General features: G+C 36.8%; 3 protein-coding genes across 3 annotated transcripts; 2 read left to right on the top strand and 1 right to left on the bottom strand.

Moving 5' to 3' along the window:
- The first annotated feature begins 3126 nt into the window (after positions 1-3126).
- On the top strand, positions 3127-6916 carry LOC111492349. The gene is made up of 7 exons (XM_023141703.1): positions 3127-3721; positions 4136-4276; positions 4358-4723; positions 4845-5087; positions 5342-5434; positions 6156-6356; positions 6447-6916. Exons 1-7 carry the CDS (start codon positions 3407-3409, stop codon positions 6657-6659), a joined length of 1572 nt encoding a protein of 523 aa, XP_022997471.1. The 5' UTR covers positions 3127-3406; the 3' UTR covers positions 6660-6916.
- Positions 6917-9463: 2547 nt separating this feature from the next.
- LOC111492522 (zinc finger protein 5-like) lies at positions 9464-10283 on the top strand. The gene has a single exon (XM_023141902.1). It carries the CDS (start codon positions 9519-9521, stop codon positions 10182-10184), a length of 666 nt encoding a protein of 221 aa, XP_022997670.1. The 5' UTR covers positions 9464-9518; the 3' UTR covers positions 10185-10283.
- A 1036-nt stretch (positions 10284-11319) lies between these two features.
- LOC111492263 (DEAD-box ATP-dependent RNA helicase 22) lies at positions 11320-16503 on the bottom strand. The gene is made up of 8 exons (XM_023141584.1): positions 16093-16503; positions 14826-15113; positions 14631-14744; positions 14088-14545; positions 12482-12806; positions 12192-12344; positions 11723-11774; positions 11320-11592 (listed from the first exon to the last, which is right to left on the bottom strand). The coding sequence occupies exons 1-8, from the start codon at positions 16417-16419 to the stop codon at positions 11564-11566; spliced, it is 1746 nt and encodes a 581-aa protein (XP_022997352.1). The 5' UTR covers positions 16420-16503; the 3' UTR covers positions 11320-11563.
- Between the last annotated feature and the right edge of the window lie 122 nt (positions 16504-16625).

Here is a 16625-nt window from a genome sequence, read left to right as displayed (position 1 = left end):
GGGGGGGGGGGGGGGTAAATAGAGTAAAGAGGACAAAAGAGAGGGAATTTGGAGATATTGGGAGAGTCCCAAGGAAATCTAGTGTGGGACCCACAACATCTTATATTGGTTAATGCTTGGACTTAATTTTTTGGCCCAAAATAAACAAAGGGAATTCAACTCCAACAGGAAGACTTACTTGTCTTCTGGTTTCTCGTACTCCCAGAGATGAATCTAATTTTAAAAAACAATATGGTTTTTCCTCTTCTTCTTCTGACATGTTTGCTTGCCACGTGGCAGCTTTTCGAGTATGCCACAACTATACTAGAAGAAGAAGCTACGTTATAATTTCGACGTAACCACTAAATTGAAACATGTCAAGGGTATAATGCATCCTTTGATATACTAAGAGGACTGGACAAGAAAGTGATATTGCTATTTGTGGTGTTAGTGACAAGCTTAACATCGATGGGATGTGACCTTAAACCATGACATCAAAAGTAGTTGAATTTGTATAAATGACGGATTCGAACATGCTAAATTTGGTATATCAAGGATTACAATTGATCTAAGTAAGCCACCTATAATATATGCATGTGTCACGCACAACAAACTTTGACTTGATGTGTAGAAATGATTATGCACAAAAACAAAGCGTCCATGTCTCGATAGTGTCCGACTGGGTAGATGTTCGACAACTCTCCAATTTGAAGTTAACTCATAAATCGATTATATCAATATTAGTGTTTGAGCAAGTTGTGAATGCATGTGACATATTGACGCTTGTGGTGTCTCCGCTTCGTAATTTATATCTATATATATTATAAATATTTTTACAAAGTTAAGATGATTATTAAAATAAAAGTGGGAAAACTTTGTAACATATTTTATACAGGTATTAGAGAGATCATGGATTAGAATTTTGAAGCTGAAAAACAGTATTTTAAAATTTGTTCACTTTGGACACGACACGATGATTATAATAATTACAATTACAATTACAATTACAATTCCCAAAAAAAAAAAAAAAGCATCGTGGGTTTAGTCAAAATGGAATCTTGATCTGATTTTGAGATTTGTGGGCCCACTTGGGCTCAGGAATTGCCACGTTTATTGCACAATGGATTTATCCACTGTACTTCATTAATCATCAAATTAGGCCAATAATGTCCCCTCTTCTCATTATTCTCCTTTCTGTACGGTCGTTCTTCTATTCAAATATCTTCATCAATTTATTAATTAAATTAATGCAATCTTTTTAAACTTAAGCGCAAATATAAATATATTCTTTGTTTTTAGAATAAGATCTTTTTTCATGGAGATGCTTTTCATCTTAACCGTCCATCCAAGTCAAGGCCTTTAAAGTGGTCCTTATTGCACGATAATAATCGACAGTGATACTACAACACCACCTCCGACAATTTTATGTTCTTTTTAGCTATTTACCAGACATTCACAATAATTTTCTTCCCACCCTTTGTTGTTTGTCCAAAAAAATCATTGTAGTTACCAAATATGTATACTAACCCCATCCAAATCTATTATATACCATACTATTTAAAATAAAATTAAAAAATTAACATATTCTTTCGATTATTTTATAAATTAACGAAATCTTACTTACATGTCATGTCTATGTCATGTCTCAGTTGATTATTATGAATTTATATTAAATAACATATCTCTATTTATACTAACTCAAACTCACTACTAGCAGATATCGTCTCCTTTGACTCGTTACGTATCGTGTCAACTAGAGAGAGATTTTCACACCCTTTATAAACAATTCACCTCTCTTGAGGCCCAACGTACCCTTATAAGGAATGCATTGTTCCTTTGGGAGCCTAATGTTCTCGCGGCTGGCACACCACGATTATAATAGAAACATCAAATGTCGATTATAGTCAAAAAGTGACTAAGTCTAAAAAGGGTATACTTTGTTCAATAACTCTAAAGAAGGGTGACTCTTGGAGGATTTAGCTAATTAAAGGGATGATCATAGATTTACATAAGCAAGCAATACATCCCGACTGGTATAAGAGTTTTTTCGATGAGTACGAGACACCTATCTTCATTCATATTTATTAAATAATTAAGTAATTAATTTTTATACAGTTGGCAACCTGTCTGTGTAGCTTAAATTTTGATAATTGTTCTTGATATATCACTTTCATTGCACTATTGAATTGGGTTATTGATTTATTATTGGTGGAGTCAATCTAATATTGCTTTTAAATAATGTTGATTTGGTGGGGATACGAATATTTTTATGTTTATCTATGCGAATCTTCTTTTTCTTCTCTATTATTTTTGTTTTTGTTTTGTGCGTTTTTCAATTTTTTTTTTTTAATTCTTATTCTCAAATTAATTCCTGAAATGATTGGCATTTTATATAAATCAAATTTATTTAATATTAATTTTATGAAAATTAGGTGTAAAGATGATGATTGAGTCAAATCAAATTATTTGAGGAGAAAGGGACCATTAATAATCCAATTCCAAGCTTTTTGAATTACCACAAATCCTCATGCCTAAAAAGCTCTCCATGCTTCCTCTCATCAATTTTTTTTTTTTTTTTAATTTAAAATTAATTATATAGTATGGATACCATGATGGGCCAATTGGACAAACGAGGCCCAAATTGGCCCATATTCCAATGACAAGCCCATACTAAATTGCACATGGGTTGTTTCTCTCCCACACTTTTCACCCAATATGCTATGCAATTATCTACTCGGGGTCTAGTGCTTTTTCAACCAGTGCGGCTCTAATATTGTCAGTTTTGACTCGTTACATATTGTTGTAACCTCATGATATGAGATCTTCTTACACTTGCTATTTGAAACTCAAACCACCCCGACGAGGTGGGGTGGTGGGGTGGGTCGAGAATTGCGGTAGAGTATTGGTTAGGAGAATCAAGTGGGTGGGTGCCTTCATTGTCAATATATCTCAACATGTTGCCGTCTTAGGGACATATGAGCAGCCATGTGGTGACAGCTTTTTGTGGATTATATTTTTTTCAGTTCTAGACTTGGTCAACGAGTCTGCCGCTACCGTTGTCTACCGTTTCATTCGTTTGTGTACTGTTTAAAGGTTGATTACTAGTTCAAAAATTACTTATGAATATAAATTGATATTTTTCGGAAATTAAAAAGTCTAGAAAAGATCTGCCGTGTCCGCCCCGGAGTTTATCTTGTCTACGCCACGCCATGACCAACCCCATCATCATTCGTATCCCTCGACGATGATCAATTACTCCCCAAATCCATTTCCCAAACTTATTCCACATGGATTTTCACAATCAATTCTAGTCTTAATTGTTCTCAATCGCCCGATTATCCCTAGGGTTTTGATTCCCCTCTGTGTGTAACCTTAAATCCCTAATTTCGCTGCGAATTTGGTCCAAATTCCGGAATATACCAAACCCATGCCTTCTTTACGACCAACCATATGGGGATTGGTTGTTTGCTCTTTAGCGTTCGGTTTCGCTGCGAATTTGGGTGGGGCTTTGACGTTGCCTTTCAGGGCCAACGATGTGCTTCCGGTTCTTCCACGACAGATATCGTGGCCGGTTCTTAATAATCTCCACACCGCTGTGGATTTGTTGCCGTCTTATGTTGGGTCAGTGACTCCCAGTAATGGAACGATTGAGTGGAAAGGAGCTTGTTTCTTCACTAACGAAGCTCGGATTGATTTTACTGAAGGCGATAGAGGCTTGGGAGGTGGCGTTCTCCGTCTCAAGGTTTGATCCTTTTGTTCTTTTACTTTCTTCCTTTATGCATTGACATGATGTTGTTATAGACTTAATGCGAATCAGGGCAGAACTTCAAATAGTCGAATGCAATTTGCCTGTCTAATCTGCCTCTCAATCAGTAAGCTTGAACTCTACGCCTAAGCCTTGGGCCCCTGAAAGTTAATTTCCAAGCAACTTGGATTAGTTTGTAAACCAAATATTGTTATGATTTCGATGTTTTGGCGACGTTCTTAGTTGCATTTTAATTGAATTCTACTTTCACAGGGGTAGGAAAAAACATTCTTGAGCAAGTTTTTGACCGATCATCTGCCACTGATTTTAGACTTGTAGATAATACCTGCAGGTGTTTGAATCTACGTTGTGACGTATAATTCTGTGTTGCTTACTTTCTCCTACTTTTAGACATCTGCAGCACACAGCTGGACCTGTATGGATCTATATGTTTTTGCAACACCCTACAGGATTACTTGGGATTACTATTTCTCTGCACGGGAGCACACATTGAAGTTTGAATCATGGGAAGAACCTGCTGAGTTGGAATATGTATGTTTTTATGTTTTTGATTATCGACTGCTCTAAAATCTAGTTGCACATTGCTAATCATAATAGGCGACACTTGAGCAGGTTAAGCAACATGGGATTTCAGTTTTTCTTATGCCGTCTGGGATGTTAGGAACTCTACTCTCTTTGGTTGATGTGTTACCTCTGTTTTCTAACACCATATGGGGCCAAAATGCGAATTTAGCTTTCCTTAAGAAGCACATGGGTGCGACATTTGAAAAACGATCCCAGCCTTGGCAAGCAACTATCAATCCAGACGATGTTCGTTCTGGTGATTTCTTAGCAGTGTCCAAGTTACGGGGACGGTGGGGAGGATTTGAGACATTAGAAAAGTGGGTAACGGGTTCTTTTGCTGGTCATACAGCAGTTTGCTTGAAGGATGAACAGGGTAATCTTTGGGTTGGTGAATCAGGACACGAGAATGAGAAGGTACGCGAATGTCATTTGGTAGCTTATTATTCAAATGCATAAGACTATGCAAAGCAAATAAGTGGATAGAAATGGCGTTTGAGCCTTAAATTTGAGGGGAATTTTCTCATGTGTTTAATAGGGTGAAGAAATAATTGTGGTGATTCCATGGGATGAATGGTGGGAGTTGGCACTCAAGGACAACTCAAATCCACAAATAGCCTTGCTTCCTTTGCATCCAGAGATACATGCAAAATTCAACTCTACGGCAGCGTGGGAATATGCTCGAAGCATGTCCGGGAAGCCATATGGTTATCACAACATGATTTTTAGCTGGATTGATACTGTAACTGACAACTTTCCTCCTCCTCTTGATGCTCACTTGGTAGGTTTTGGTTTCCTTTTCCCCTGTAATGTTTCTGTTGTAGAGAACCTTTCATCTTACTGTCAATGCTTACCTGCTTAAGCGTATATTTTTCACAATCTTTATAGTCTATAGATGTATTGCACTCATTCATTCATGTTGCAGTGGACATGGATGAAGTTGTTGGTTATGTATGTGCTTGAATATGGACATACGTATGCACGTATTAAGGGCTTTTTGTGGAAGTTTTCTTGCTGACAAGTTCACATTTACAGGTTATTTCTGTCATGTCGATGTGGACAAGATTGCAGCCAGCATATGCTGCAAATATGTGGAATGAGGCTCTGAACAAGCGGCTAGGAACTGAGGTATGACAGCAATCTTGACTTATTTGATGAACACATGTACATGATATAGAGAAAATTTTTGAAGTAGAAAACATAATATGATTGAATCCGAACCTTTTTACCCACAAAGTTTCACCATAGAAATAAAATTAAGCAACTCTCTAGGACCACGATTCGAACCTTTGACAAGCTAGTTAATAGTTGATTGTCCTCTCATTGACTTTTAAGAATATGGAAAAAGGGATCTCATAGAATCTAATTGTTGTTCACAAACCACGATCGATATGAGCACTTGAGATCCCATGGATTGACTGTGGTTAACGAGGGCCGATGTTTACTAGAGGGCTTAAAGGAAATGAGTTCAAGCTACGGTAGTCCCCTAATTAGGATTTAATATCCTACGAGTTACCTTGACAACTAAATAAATCAAACAAGTGGGAATAATTGAGGTGCTTGAAGGTTCACATATCCATACAATGATTCTAATTCATCATTTTTTATCCAAGTTTCTATAAGATAATCATCCAACTTTGTCTGTTTTAATTGAGGTGCTTGAAGGTTCACATATCCATACAATGATTCTAATTCATCATTTTTTATCCAAGTTTCTATAAGATAATCATCCAACTTTGTCTGTTTTTCTGTTTATGTTTCTGAAGCGTACAGATCATTTGTTGTTTTTTTAACGTGTCATTCATATATGATAACTTAAAAGTAAATTATTAACTTCCGTTCATTTTAGGATTTGGACTTGCACGACATTCTAGTCGAGACTGAAAAGCGAGGAATTCCTTTTGACCTACTGCTTACTATTCCAGAACAAGATGAATGGGTCTACAGCGATGGGAAATCGACAACATGTGTTGCCTTTATCCTTGCAATGTACAAGGAGGCTGGAATATTTGGTCCTGTATCCAGCTCCATTCAAGTAACTGAGTTCACTGTATGTCTCAAAATTTTGAACATGCATCAACCAATGATTTTTCCTTTTCCATAGGTTTCTATTTGAAAATTGAATTTGATTGTCTTGCAGATTCGGGATGCATATATGCTGAGGATTTTCGAGGACAACCATACACGCCTGCCCACTTGGTGCAACAATGAAAGTGATAAGCTTCCTTTCTGCCAGATTCTTGGTGAGTATAAAATGGAACTGCCTCAGTACAATACCTTAGAACCTTATGCCAATATGAACGAAAATTGCCCCTCCCTACCCCCAACCTATGATCGACCCATTCGATGTTAATTAAGCATTGCATTCGGTGTACCTGTTGGCAAAGATCTCTTCAATTCTTCACGATGACTATGTAAACCATGTATCACGTCAAGTAGGTCTGGAGATCGTACATCAAAACACCAAAAACCTGTTTATCTGCAGCTACTTTTCCACGGGAGATATTCCACAATCTGTACATAATTTAGAAAAAATGTTAATGTTATGGTATTTTAAAAACTGGGTTTACACTACTTGAGAAAGTAATGCCTATTCTTCTAGTCAAATTAGTAGAGTTTAACACCATTCTCACTCATCCGAATTCGAAGTTTCATGCTTTGATATCTTTATCTGCAGTGAATCGATGTTACGTTTTTTCGGTTTTGTTTCCTTTTCCTATTGAGACAGCCAAAACTGCACAAACAATGTGCCGTTGGTCACGGTATGAGCAACAACAAGCTGTGTTTGTGTCTTGATGAAGTAAACAAAGTGCAAAAATAAAAGGAAACCCATCACAGCAAAGTGTAAATATTTAGCATTCTTACCAAGTTAGATCGGCTTCTACGGCATTGCTAGATTATTTTAATATCTCAAGGAAGCATCTTTTTGACATTTTCACACATTTTTACGTTCGTTTTCTAAGATTGAGACCATTTTAATTCGTTTTTTAAATAACGATTTGAACACGAGCCTCACAACAAATATGAACAACTTGGTGTCACAGTAAATCCAACGTAGAAAATATACAATTGGCTTCCAATTCAAATCATAATCTTTTTGCAAATATTCCACTTTATTTGTTGATTTTTTTGTTTGTTGGGAACTCCCCACTGAGAGCTTGATTTTTCCAGCTCTCAAACAGTCAGAAACATTGGGTTTTGGGAAATGGAATATATAGAGACAAGAAATTACATAGAAAAGAGATAGATTTATAAGTGGGGATTCTGTAGACAAAAACAGAACAGACCAGACCATACCCGACCCGACCGGCGGCTTCGAATCACCTTCACTTGTCTTGTCTTTCACCTGACTCCGATGACTTTAAGGATCATCCTTTTTGAAAAAAATTAAATCCTAAACCCCAAATTCTTCACTTCTTTCTTCTCCGATGCTTCCTTCCTCCCTTTATTAAATTCCCACTTCCCCAATTATCGTAATCTCTTCTCAACTTGAACGTATCGATCCGTATCACATTTTTAACGATCAAACTACGAAAGAACACAGTATAAAGATAGACGAGTATTGGGTAGTAGGGTCCATATCTGATCTACACGTTCGATCATTCATTCAATCAAACCAACCCACCCACCCACCATATAGTAGTCAGTCAGCCATAAGAGCCCTACCCAAAGCCATCATATCATTAATAATATTTGATGATTCTTTCATTTTTAATATTCCACATGTGTATGACAGCATGCCTACTTGGAAATATATATAAATAATATCCAAAAGTGGGAATTATTTCAAGAGAGAGAAAAAAAAAGAAGTCCCTCCAATGGTGGAGAAGGATCTTGGTTGCAAAATCTAAGAGTTTCCAACAAGCCCTACAAGTGGGGTCCTCAAATGACATGTGTCCAACCAAAATTAGAGCTTTATTATGACTCATTCTCATAGGATAATATTAATTGAAAAAAAGAAGTAAAAAAAAAAAAAAAAAAACATATGCTTTTGGAAGGTTGATTGATGATAAATATTAATAAAATACATGGGCTTGCTTGCTCTATGAAGATATGCTCAGATCTCATTTTAGACCTTTTCCTTTTCTTTTCTAAGTATATATGCTTACATCATCCCCACTTTTTCATATTCCTTGGACTCCAACGTCTTCGTTGGTACACCACTTGGTATTCGATTTACCCTTTGAGAGCCCAGCATCCTCATTGGCATACCGTATGATGTTTAACAACTCAAGCCCACTGCTAGTAGATATTGTACTTTTTTGGGCTTCCTCTCAATGATTTAAAACGTGTTTGTTAGGGAGAGGTTTTCACGTCTTTATAAGTAATGTTTCGTTTCCTTCTCCAATCGATGTGGGATCTCACAATAATCTTTCTTCTTTTTAAATTGTTTTCTCGTGAACTACACCATAATCACAAGAATGCATTCACTTCTTAATCCATCCCATTACTAATAATTTAATATACATACGAGTACTGTCCACGGGCTATTAGAAAAAAAGTTACCACGTTAGATATGACATTTAAAGGGTTTACCACCGACGCTTTTAAAATTTAAGGACTTGATCATTAAGCTTACGAGCATCCATGTATAGTACAAAGTTCCGGGTTTAGTACCGATATATATATATATTGGAAAATGACAAAAGTGGAATAATGGGTTAGAAGACAATCTCCCAAACAAGAACTTTAACTTTTAGAGGAAAAAAAAGAAAAAAAGAAGAAGAATCCAATGAACTGTTAATATTGGTTTAGGGTTTTAGTTATCCATTGAAGCTGTCTTTCCCTGAAGGTGATCGCAATCCCCACTTTCTTTGACTTTTCGTCTCTTATTTTTCTAATATTAATTACTTTATTAATCAACCTAATCTTCACTTTCAAGCCTTCGAATATTTGTTTTATTTTATTTAAACAAAACCCATAAGTGCTACCTTAATTAATTCCATTAATCTTTTTTCTTCGTGAAAAACAAATAAATATTCAAAAGTTATTTGAACACAAAAATAAATAAAAATAATAACAGACTTCTTCTGTGCTCTGACTTTTCTTTTCCCCATTTCTTTTGAAAGATTACTATTATTATTATGAAATGAAACTATTATTCTTTTTGACATGTCACAAACCATTTACAAATCTCAGTATAAAACACACACAAATCCCTCCAAATTCCATCAAAAAAGAACAAAAAAAGCTTCGCTTTTCTCTCTTCACCATGATGGGAAAGGCCTCATTGGGGTGTAATTTCGAAGATCGCGAAAGTGGGTTATGTTCGGAAGGGTCTTGCATGGAGAAAAAACTTAAACTTTTTGGTTTTGAGCTGAACCCATCGGAGGAATTGGCCACAAATTGGCGCTTGAAAGGCTCGGTTGGGGAAGCCAATGAGAGCGTGAGTTCATCAACAACGGTCTCTTTCGGCGAAAGATCAGAGCAGGCCATGGCTATCAACAAGCCCAAATTCGAGTGCCAATATTGCTTCAAAGAGTTCACAAATTCGCAGGCTTTGGGAGGCCATCAAAATGCTCACAAGAAGGAGAGGTTGAAGAAGAAGAAGATGCAGCTTCAAGCCAGAAAAGCCACTCTTAGTTATTATTATCTTCACCCTTTTCAAACAGCCTCCAATAATTTCCTCTACCATTTCCCCTCCTCTTACACCCATGATGATTCTTCACTGATTAGTTTCAATCAAAACGACGCCGAATTCATCCATTTCGAGTCCTTTTTACCTCCCGAAAGACGGCTGTTCTCTTTGACACCCGCCGACAGCTCCTCCGCCGCCGCCAAACCTGTCGTTTTTCAGTCTTCTTCTTCTTCTTCTTCTCTGCCCCCTGTTGTTTCCCCTTCCTGTAAATCTTTGGATCTTCAACTTGGTCTTAATTAATTACTTAATTACTTAATTACTTAATTACTTAATCTTGTAGCAATCTAATCATTATCTTAATCCCATCAATACGAATACCGATTTATATAATAATTATTTATGGAATTTGTGGATGGATGGATGTTTGGTTTAATGGTTAATAGAATATTATAGAGCTTAATTAATTAAAATTAGTCAATCCAAATCAACTAATATCGCTTATAATATGCAACCCCATTTGACTGCTCATCAACTTCCAATTGTTTATTTATTTGAATATATTTTGTAGAGAAAGAGCACTAAAAAGTATATATTATAATATTCTTCATCTACTCTTCCACATGTTTATATAAACATCAGAAATTTCTAGGTGGAAGACCATAAATTACTTCTCATATATATTATTCTTTTTATTTATCTAATATAATAAACGTTTTTTTTATATATATTATATAGATTTGATTTTTCGTATATCTAACTTTCGGTTCTTGGATTTTGGGTATTGATGATTTTTTTACCCTTTTTTTTTATTTTTAAAAGAAAGAAAATACTTTTGCCACCTTTCAAATGTGGGTGGGAATAATTTCATTATATGATTTTTTTTTTTATTTCAAAATTTGATAATTCTAATTTAAAAGAATCATATTTCTTATTTAATCAAAAAAAACCAAATTTTAAAAAATTGAAGGATTGAAATAAATATTTCAAAATTTTGTTAAAAGAGATTCTGGATTCGATCCCTGGTGGAGTCGACTTTTATTTTTGTATTTTCTAGAAAGCAGTGCAAGAGAGAGTTCTTATAAGCTTTCTCTAATTATATTATAATTATAATGATATTAAGTTCTACACCAATTACACGATTTTACTATTAAATAATTTTTCCTAAAACCCATAAATTTTGATAATATTTTAGTTTTAATGTTGTAGTTTTATCTTTTTTTTGTTTTAAAAAATATCTCATAATGCTTCAAATTTACGTTAGCGTGAAATCCCACATCAGTTGTGAATGAGAACGAAACATTCTTTATAACCATTGTAAATGGTGTGATATTATTCAGGTCTTCCACTAGCAGTGAGCTTAAACCGTTGTAAACGGTGTAATATTGTTCAGGTCTCAGTTTTTATTCTATATCTACACAACTTTTCATGACCCAACTTTCGTTCAACATCTTAATGAATTTCATTCAACTCCAGTCATTTCTCATCCCCATAGTTATTAGGAAACACTGATATCCAAGTGGTATTTCTAACTTTGAATGAATGCATTCTAAATCTATAAATATTAGACGTCTTTTTCTTGTCATGTTCTATCCTTTCCAGTGTTGAAATGTGAAGCAGTAGGAAGGGATGTTCGTTGTTTTCATTGTTCTTCATCTATACAAGCTAATCATCTCTTCCATTCATGACAGAACACTCTCTTTTCCAGAACCTGCAGAAATAAGATATATATCAGTTTCAATAACCACTCTGTGGGAATTCATTGTCTTCTACGTTCACCCAAAGGGTTCTTTCTACCGTCATACTTTTTCAGCTTCTGGCAAGTTCAAAATCAAACTTACCCTGTTTCTTAAGCTTGTTTCGGAAGCTTCGTTTCCTGCTGAATGCTGCCTCCTGCACCGAAAAAGAAAGCGCCACGAGTCAAAACTCAACCACTGAAGACAGTTGGAGGCATTGATTCAATAAAGGAATTGATAGCCTTAGTTTTGAGTGGTTATGTGGAGATCCCACATCGGTTAGGAGGAGAACGAGTACCAGCAAGGATGCTGGGCTATACCCATATCTGGTCTCCAACTTATAGCTCAGTTGAGTTATAAGGGTGTGAAAACCTTGAAGAGAAACTCGAAAGGGAAATCCCAAAGCGACAATATCTGTTAGTGGTGGACTTTGGTGGCTACAGGTTAGCAAGTGAAGTTGATTCTAGATTGATAGAGAAGGCAATATGGCTCTGGCTATATGGCTAAAGTTAAGTCGAATTGTGTCCCAGCTCGAAGTGTTAGAGGTAGAGAATGAGGATAGAGGAACTATTACCACAGGTTGAGACAAGTTTTCCGCACGTCGAATTGCTGCTACAAGATCGCGGTTAGCTTTAGTGTACATGCTAGTGACAAGTCCACATTGACCAGCTCTACCAGTTCTACCAATCCTATGTAGAAAATCTACAGCAGAAGTAGCGAAGTCTGCCTGAAAAGGAAGAACAGATATTCTTCAGTCCACCCCATTTTAGAAGTAAAGCCATTGGAACCAACATTCAAATGCTAATATTGGATCCATAGATGCTAGAGCCGTCTGCAGAAAGCATTTTATTAAAAGAGAAGCACCTGAATAACGTGGGCTACGTTTGGAATATCCACTCCTCTGGCAGCAGCATCAGTGCAAACAAGAACACCACCTTTCTCTCTGAAATCAGCCAAGATCTTTGACCGCTCCTCCAAACTGCGGTCTTTGTGGTAACGAAAACATTCTGTACCTGCCACCAACAATATATTGGCCACTGCTTCAACAGTTTCAACGGTGTTCGCAAACACCATTGTTCGAATTGCACCGTCATCGATATTCCTCAGTTGAGCTTTAGATTGATTCACAGCCTCGATAAGTTCATCTGCCTGGTTATCAACTGTCACTTCAACCCACCTCTGCTCCAATCTAAACTAGCAAACAGAGTGTCATTATTCAACTTAAGAAGTAATATGCAGCCAAATGCAAGAATGGCAAAAAGGAAACTGAGAGTGAAGTTTGCAAGAAGATAAGAACAAGTGCCTTTTGCTGAGGTCAAATTGTGAAACTAAAGGATACAAAAATTTTAACTGATGTTTGTGTGAAGTCAAAGCAAATAGCGTAAGCAGAAACCAAGATATTAACTTATAATCAGCTTTACAGTACAGAGGTGAGAATTTGCAGAAAATCAGATAGTAACCAATAGGCAACGTTCCATTCTAGAGATAAGGTTAAATTTTCCCCTGTTTTCATGAAAGAAAGTGATAGCATCTAGTTTCTTTGTGAGATCCCACATCGGTCGGAGAGGGAAACAAAACATTCCTTATGAAAGTGTGGAAATCTTTCCCTAGCAAACGCATTTTAAAACCGTGAGGCTGACGGTGATACGTAATGGGTCAAAGCAGACAATATCTACCAGCAATGGGCTTGAGCTGTTACATTTTTTATGTAAGACAAGGGTGGTACAAACCAAGGGAGATTCCAGAGCTCTCCATCTCTCTTTATCTCACCCACAAGAGATTATTCAAGAGGTCACTACAATGTGGCTGGTAATTTTGCAACCAGAAACTACAAAAGCGCCTAAAATTTATATACATATTTTCAAATCCACATCAAATGGTTGTTAGACAACCATATCGAATAACGTTTCCACTCATCGAGCAAATTACACGAGAATATCAAAGAATTGACCTATATAAAAACTCGGATAAAACGTAACTAAGCAACAAATATATTCTTCCCTTTCTGCTAACCTGTACACTAGCTTGGAAAAGACTTCTGATAGGGCCAAAACAAACTGGCACTATATCAAAGCATTACAAGCTACCCTAATGTTCAAGAGGTCTAATCTCTTCCCCTACTAACGATTATCTTCTTTATACTACACACTTTCTAGCTAACTCATTCTTTCAGCTAGTTAGCTTATACTTCTATCTTCTAACAGACCTAATCCTTAGTCTTGGTCAAACATATTCCTACCATTTTCCTCAAACACACTCTATTTGCTATCTCACCTTGCCTCCTTCCATGAGTATGTGAAGTGCACAGGAGGTTGAGCCTTATAATTATGTTAAATTTTTTATAGGAAAAGTGTATCTGAGAAAAAGGATCTGCTGGAGCGTAAGAAATTTCAATTTTCACATAGTTATGTCCCTTTGAAAGAAGCCCCTACTGAATTTCACAAGTGAATACGACCAACTCGAGCAGTACCTGGGACTGTGGCAGTGTAGATATTTCCCACTAACCCAACTAGCATCTGGGAACATTTTCCGCAGCACTGCACCAGCAGTCTTTTTTCCATTCACAGGAAGAGTTGCAGCAACAAAAATGTATTGTTTACTTCGCTCGTAACTTTTTTGTGCTCTTCTCCAGTCTTTAACTCTCCCAGATGAATATTCAGTTTTATCCTGTATGTTGTTAGAATCAACATCTTCATAACTTTCTTCCCCTTCCCCTTCTCCTTCCCCTTCAGAGATGGTTTCAGTTTCTATGTCACTCTCATCCTGTAAAGTAAGCTGGGATGACGGGTCAGCTTCTAATTCCATGAGCCTCTCTGGAGATTCTTTTGAGCGAGACAATAGCTTTTCTTCAAACCGGAGCAAATTTATAAGACGAATGACCTTATTCTGGAAGCTGCCAACAAGAAGCATATCTGCTTCATCAAAAACCTGCAGTAGTTTCAAATAGAACAAGTAAAATAAAAAATACATCATGGAGATAACATTATTTTAACACAAAAGGGGTGAAAAATACCACATGCTTCACAGCACAAAGAAACTTCATTCGTCGACTCCTGTTTGGTTCAATATAATTAAGTAGAGCTGCTGGTGTTGATACAATAATATCCGGCTTGTAAACTGGCCAACCCTGCAGTTAGAGTTCTTAGTCAAAGATAGAATCATATCGACATGGTTAAAGTCAACTATTATCTTGGACAACTTTTTTTACCTGTCTTCCACAAACAGCTGTAACTCTGAGAAGTGATTTTCCATGTTCATCGCAAAGGGTGTTGGCCATTTGAACCACTTGCTCACACAGCATTACATTTGGACATAGAACAAGAGAAAGCTTATTAATTGAAGCCAAGTCTTGGTCGCCGTCAGTCAACTTGTCATCACGTTGTTCATTGCATATCTTGTTAATTAGGGGCACTAGGTAACCATGTGTTTTACCACTACCAGTTTCGGCTGCAATGACCACATCGTTTCCCGACATTATAGAGGGAACACAAGCAGCCTTAAACGCAAACAAGAATGCATCAGAAGTGATAAAAAGGTAGAGAAATATAAAGGCATCAACCAAGAAAGATTAGAAGGGGTTGCAGAAACTTCCATTGACACGCTATCAAGACCACCGAAAGCAAAATATGTATCTAAGATATTACATCTTATGCTGAGGATTGTTGGGAGGGAGTCCCACATTGGCTAATTAAGGGAATATCATGGGTTTATAAGTAAGGAATACTATCTCGGATGGTATGAGGCCTTTTGAGAAAGCCAAAAGTAAAGTAATGAGAGCTTATTCTCAAAGAGAACAATATCATACCCTTAACTTATTCATGTCAATAGAATGCTCAAATGTTGAACAAAGAAGTAGTGAGCCTCAAAGGTGTAGTCAAAAGTGACTCAAGTGTCAAACAAAGGGTGTAATTTGTTCGAGAGCTCTAGAAAAAGGAATCGAGCCTCAACGAAGGAGAGGCTGTTCGAGGGCTCTATAAGCCTTAGAAGAGAATCTATGATGTACTTTGTTCAAGGGGAAGATTGTTGGGAGGGAGTCCTACATTGACTAGTTAAGGGAAAGATCATGTGTCTACAAGTAAGTAATATTATCTCAATGGTACGAGGCATTTAGGAAAAACCAAAAGCAAAACCATGAAAGTTTATGTTCAAAATGGACAATAACATATCATTGTGAAGAACGGTGGTTCCTAAGGCATTTTCTTTTTCATTTTATATGCTTCATTCTATGTTTTCAAGAAAACCATAGAAACCCAGTGAAGGGAGAACAAGAGGGAGAATATATTCCATCTTATCGAAACAAGTTCAATTCTTATACAAGCAAACATGGTTTTCACTCCCTAACTATTCTTAAGCACCAAAACACAGTCAGCTCCCAACTACTGGCTAGCCCCTTGCAATCCGAATACCAAGGCGAACCCACTACGCGAAAAGTTCTGTAATATTCTAATTTTCATGACAGGAAGATGTCCGTGTACCTGAATCAATGATGGCCTCTGGATTCCGGCACTAACAAGAGATCGAGAAACATTATCAGAGACACCAAGTGATGTCCAAGAAACACCTTCAGCCGCATAAAAAGTATCCCTTCCAATTCCATCAGCAGCAGGTGTTGCAGCAGAAGCAGCAACAGTTCCAACAGCCCTTGATTGCTTAGAGCAAGGTTGTCTCAAACAAACCAACCCAATTCGGATAGAACATGAACTAGGAACCAATAAGTTCGAATTTTTGAATGAGAAAAGCAGCTTAGACGATGACGCTAATCTCTCTAAATAGAGCGCAGAAGCAGAGCGATACAGAAGCATTGGCTCTGTAATGGATTGAGCCTGGAAAAACGCTAACCTGCTGCTGTCTGTATGGAGTCACTATTATCCCTATCTTTTCTGTTCTGTAAAATGCAATAAGAAAGAAAATTTAGTCCGAGGGTTTTAGGGTTTATGGTAAAATCTTTCTACAGCAATTATATTAAGAAAAAGGCCCACTTGTGAAATTGACGCACCAATAACCATCG

This window comes from Cucurbita maxima, unplaced genomic scaffold, assembly GCF_002738345.1.
Source record: "Cucurbita maxima cultivar Rimu unplaced genomic scaffold, Cmax_1.0 Cma_Scf00001, whole genome shotgun sequence".
Lineage (NCBI taxonomy): Eukaryota > Viridiplantae > Streptophyta > Magnoliopsida > Cucurbitales > Cucurbitaceae > Cucurbita > Cucurbita maxima.
The sequence above is the reverse complement of the archived record's forward strand: the minus strand, read 5'-3'. Positions and strand labels throughout refer to the sequence as shown.

Bases quoted from the DNA above. Each gene is read 5' to 3' on its own strand.
- LOC111492263 (XM_023141584.1), bottom strand. From the start codon at position 16,419: ATGCTTCTGTATCGCTCTGCTTCTGCGCTCTATTTAGAGAGATTAGCG. The intron at 15,114-16,092 runs GTACACGGACAT...TTTGCGTTTAAG, and splicing joins AGAGGCCATCATTGATTCAG to GCTGCTTGTGTTCCCTCTAT. The intron at 14,546-14,630 runs GTATTTTTCACC...AAACTACTGCAG, and splicing joins TTTGTGCTGTGAAGCATGTG to GTTTTTGATGAAGCAGATAT.
- LOC111492522 (XM_023141902.1), top strand. From the start codon at position 9,519: ATGATGGGAAAGGCCTCATTGGGGTGTAATTTCGAAGATCGCGAAAGT.
- LOC111492349 (XM_023141703.1), top strand. From the start codon at position 3,407: ATGCCTTCTTTACGACCAACCATATGGGGATTGGTTGTTTGCTCTTTA. The intron at 4,724-4,844 runs GTACGCGAATGT...TGTGTTTAATAG, and splicing joins CAGGACACGAGAATGAGAAG to GGTGAAGAAATAATTGTGGT. The intron at 5,088-5,341 runs GTAGGTTTTGGT...TCACATTTACAG, and splicing joins CTCCTCTTGATGCTCACTTG to GTTATTTCTGTCATGTCGAT.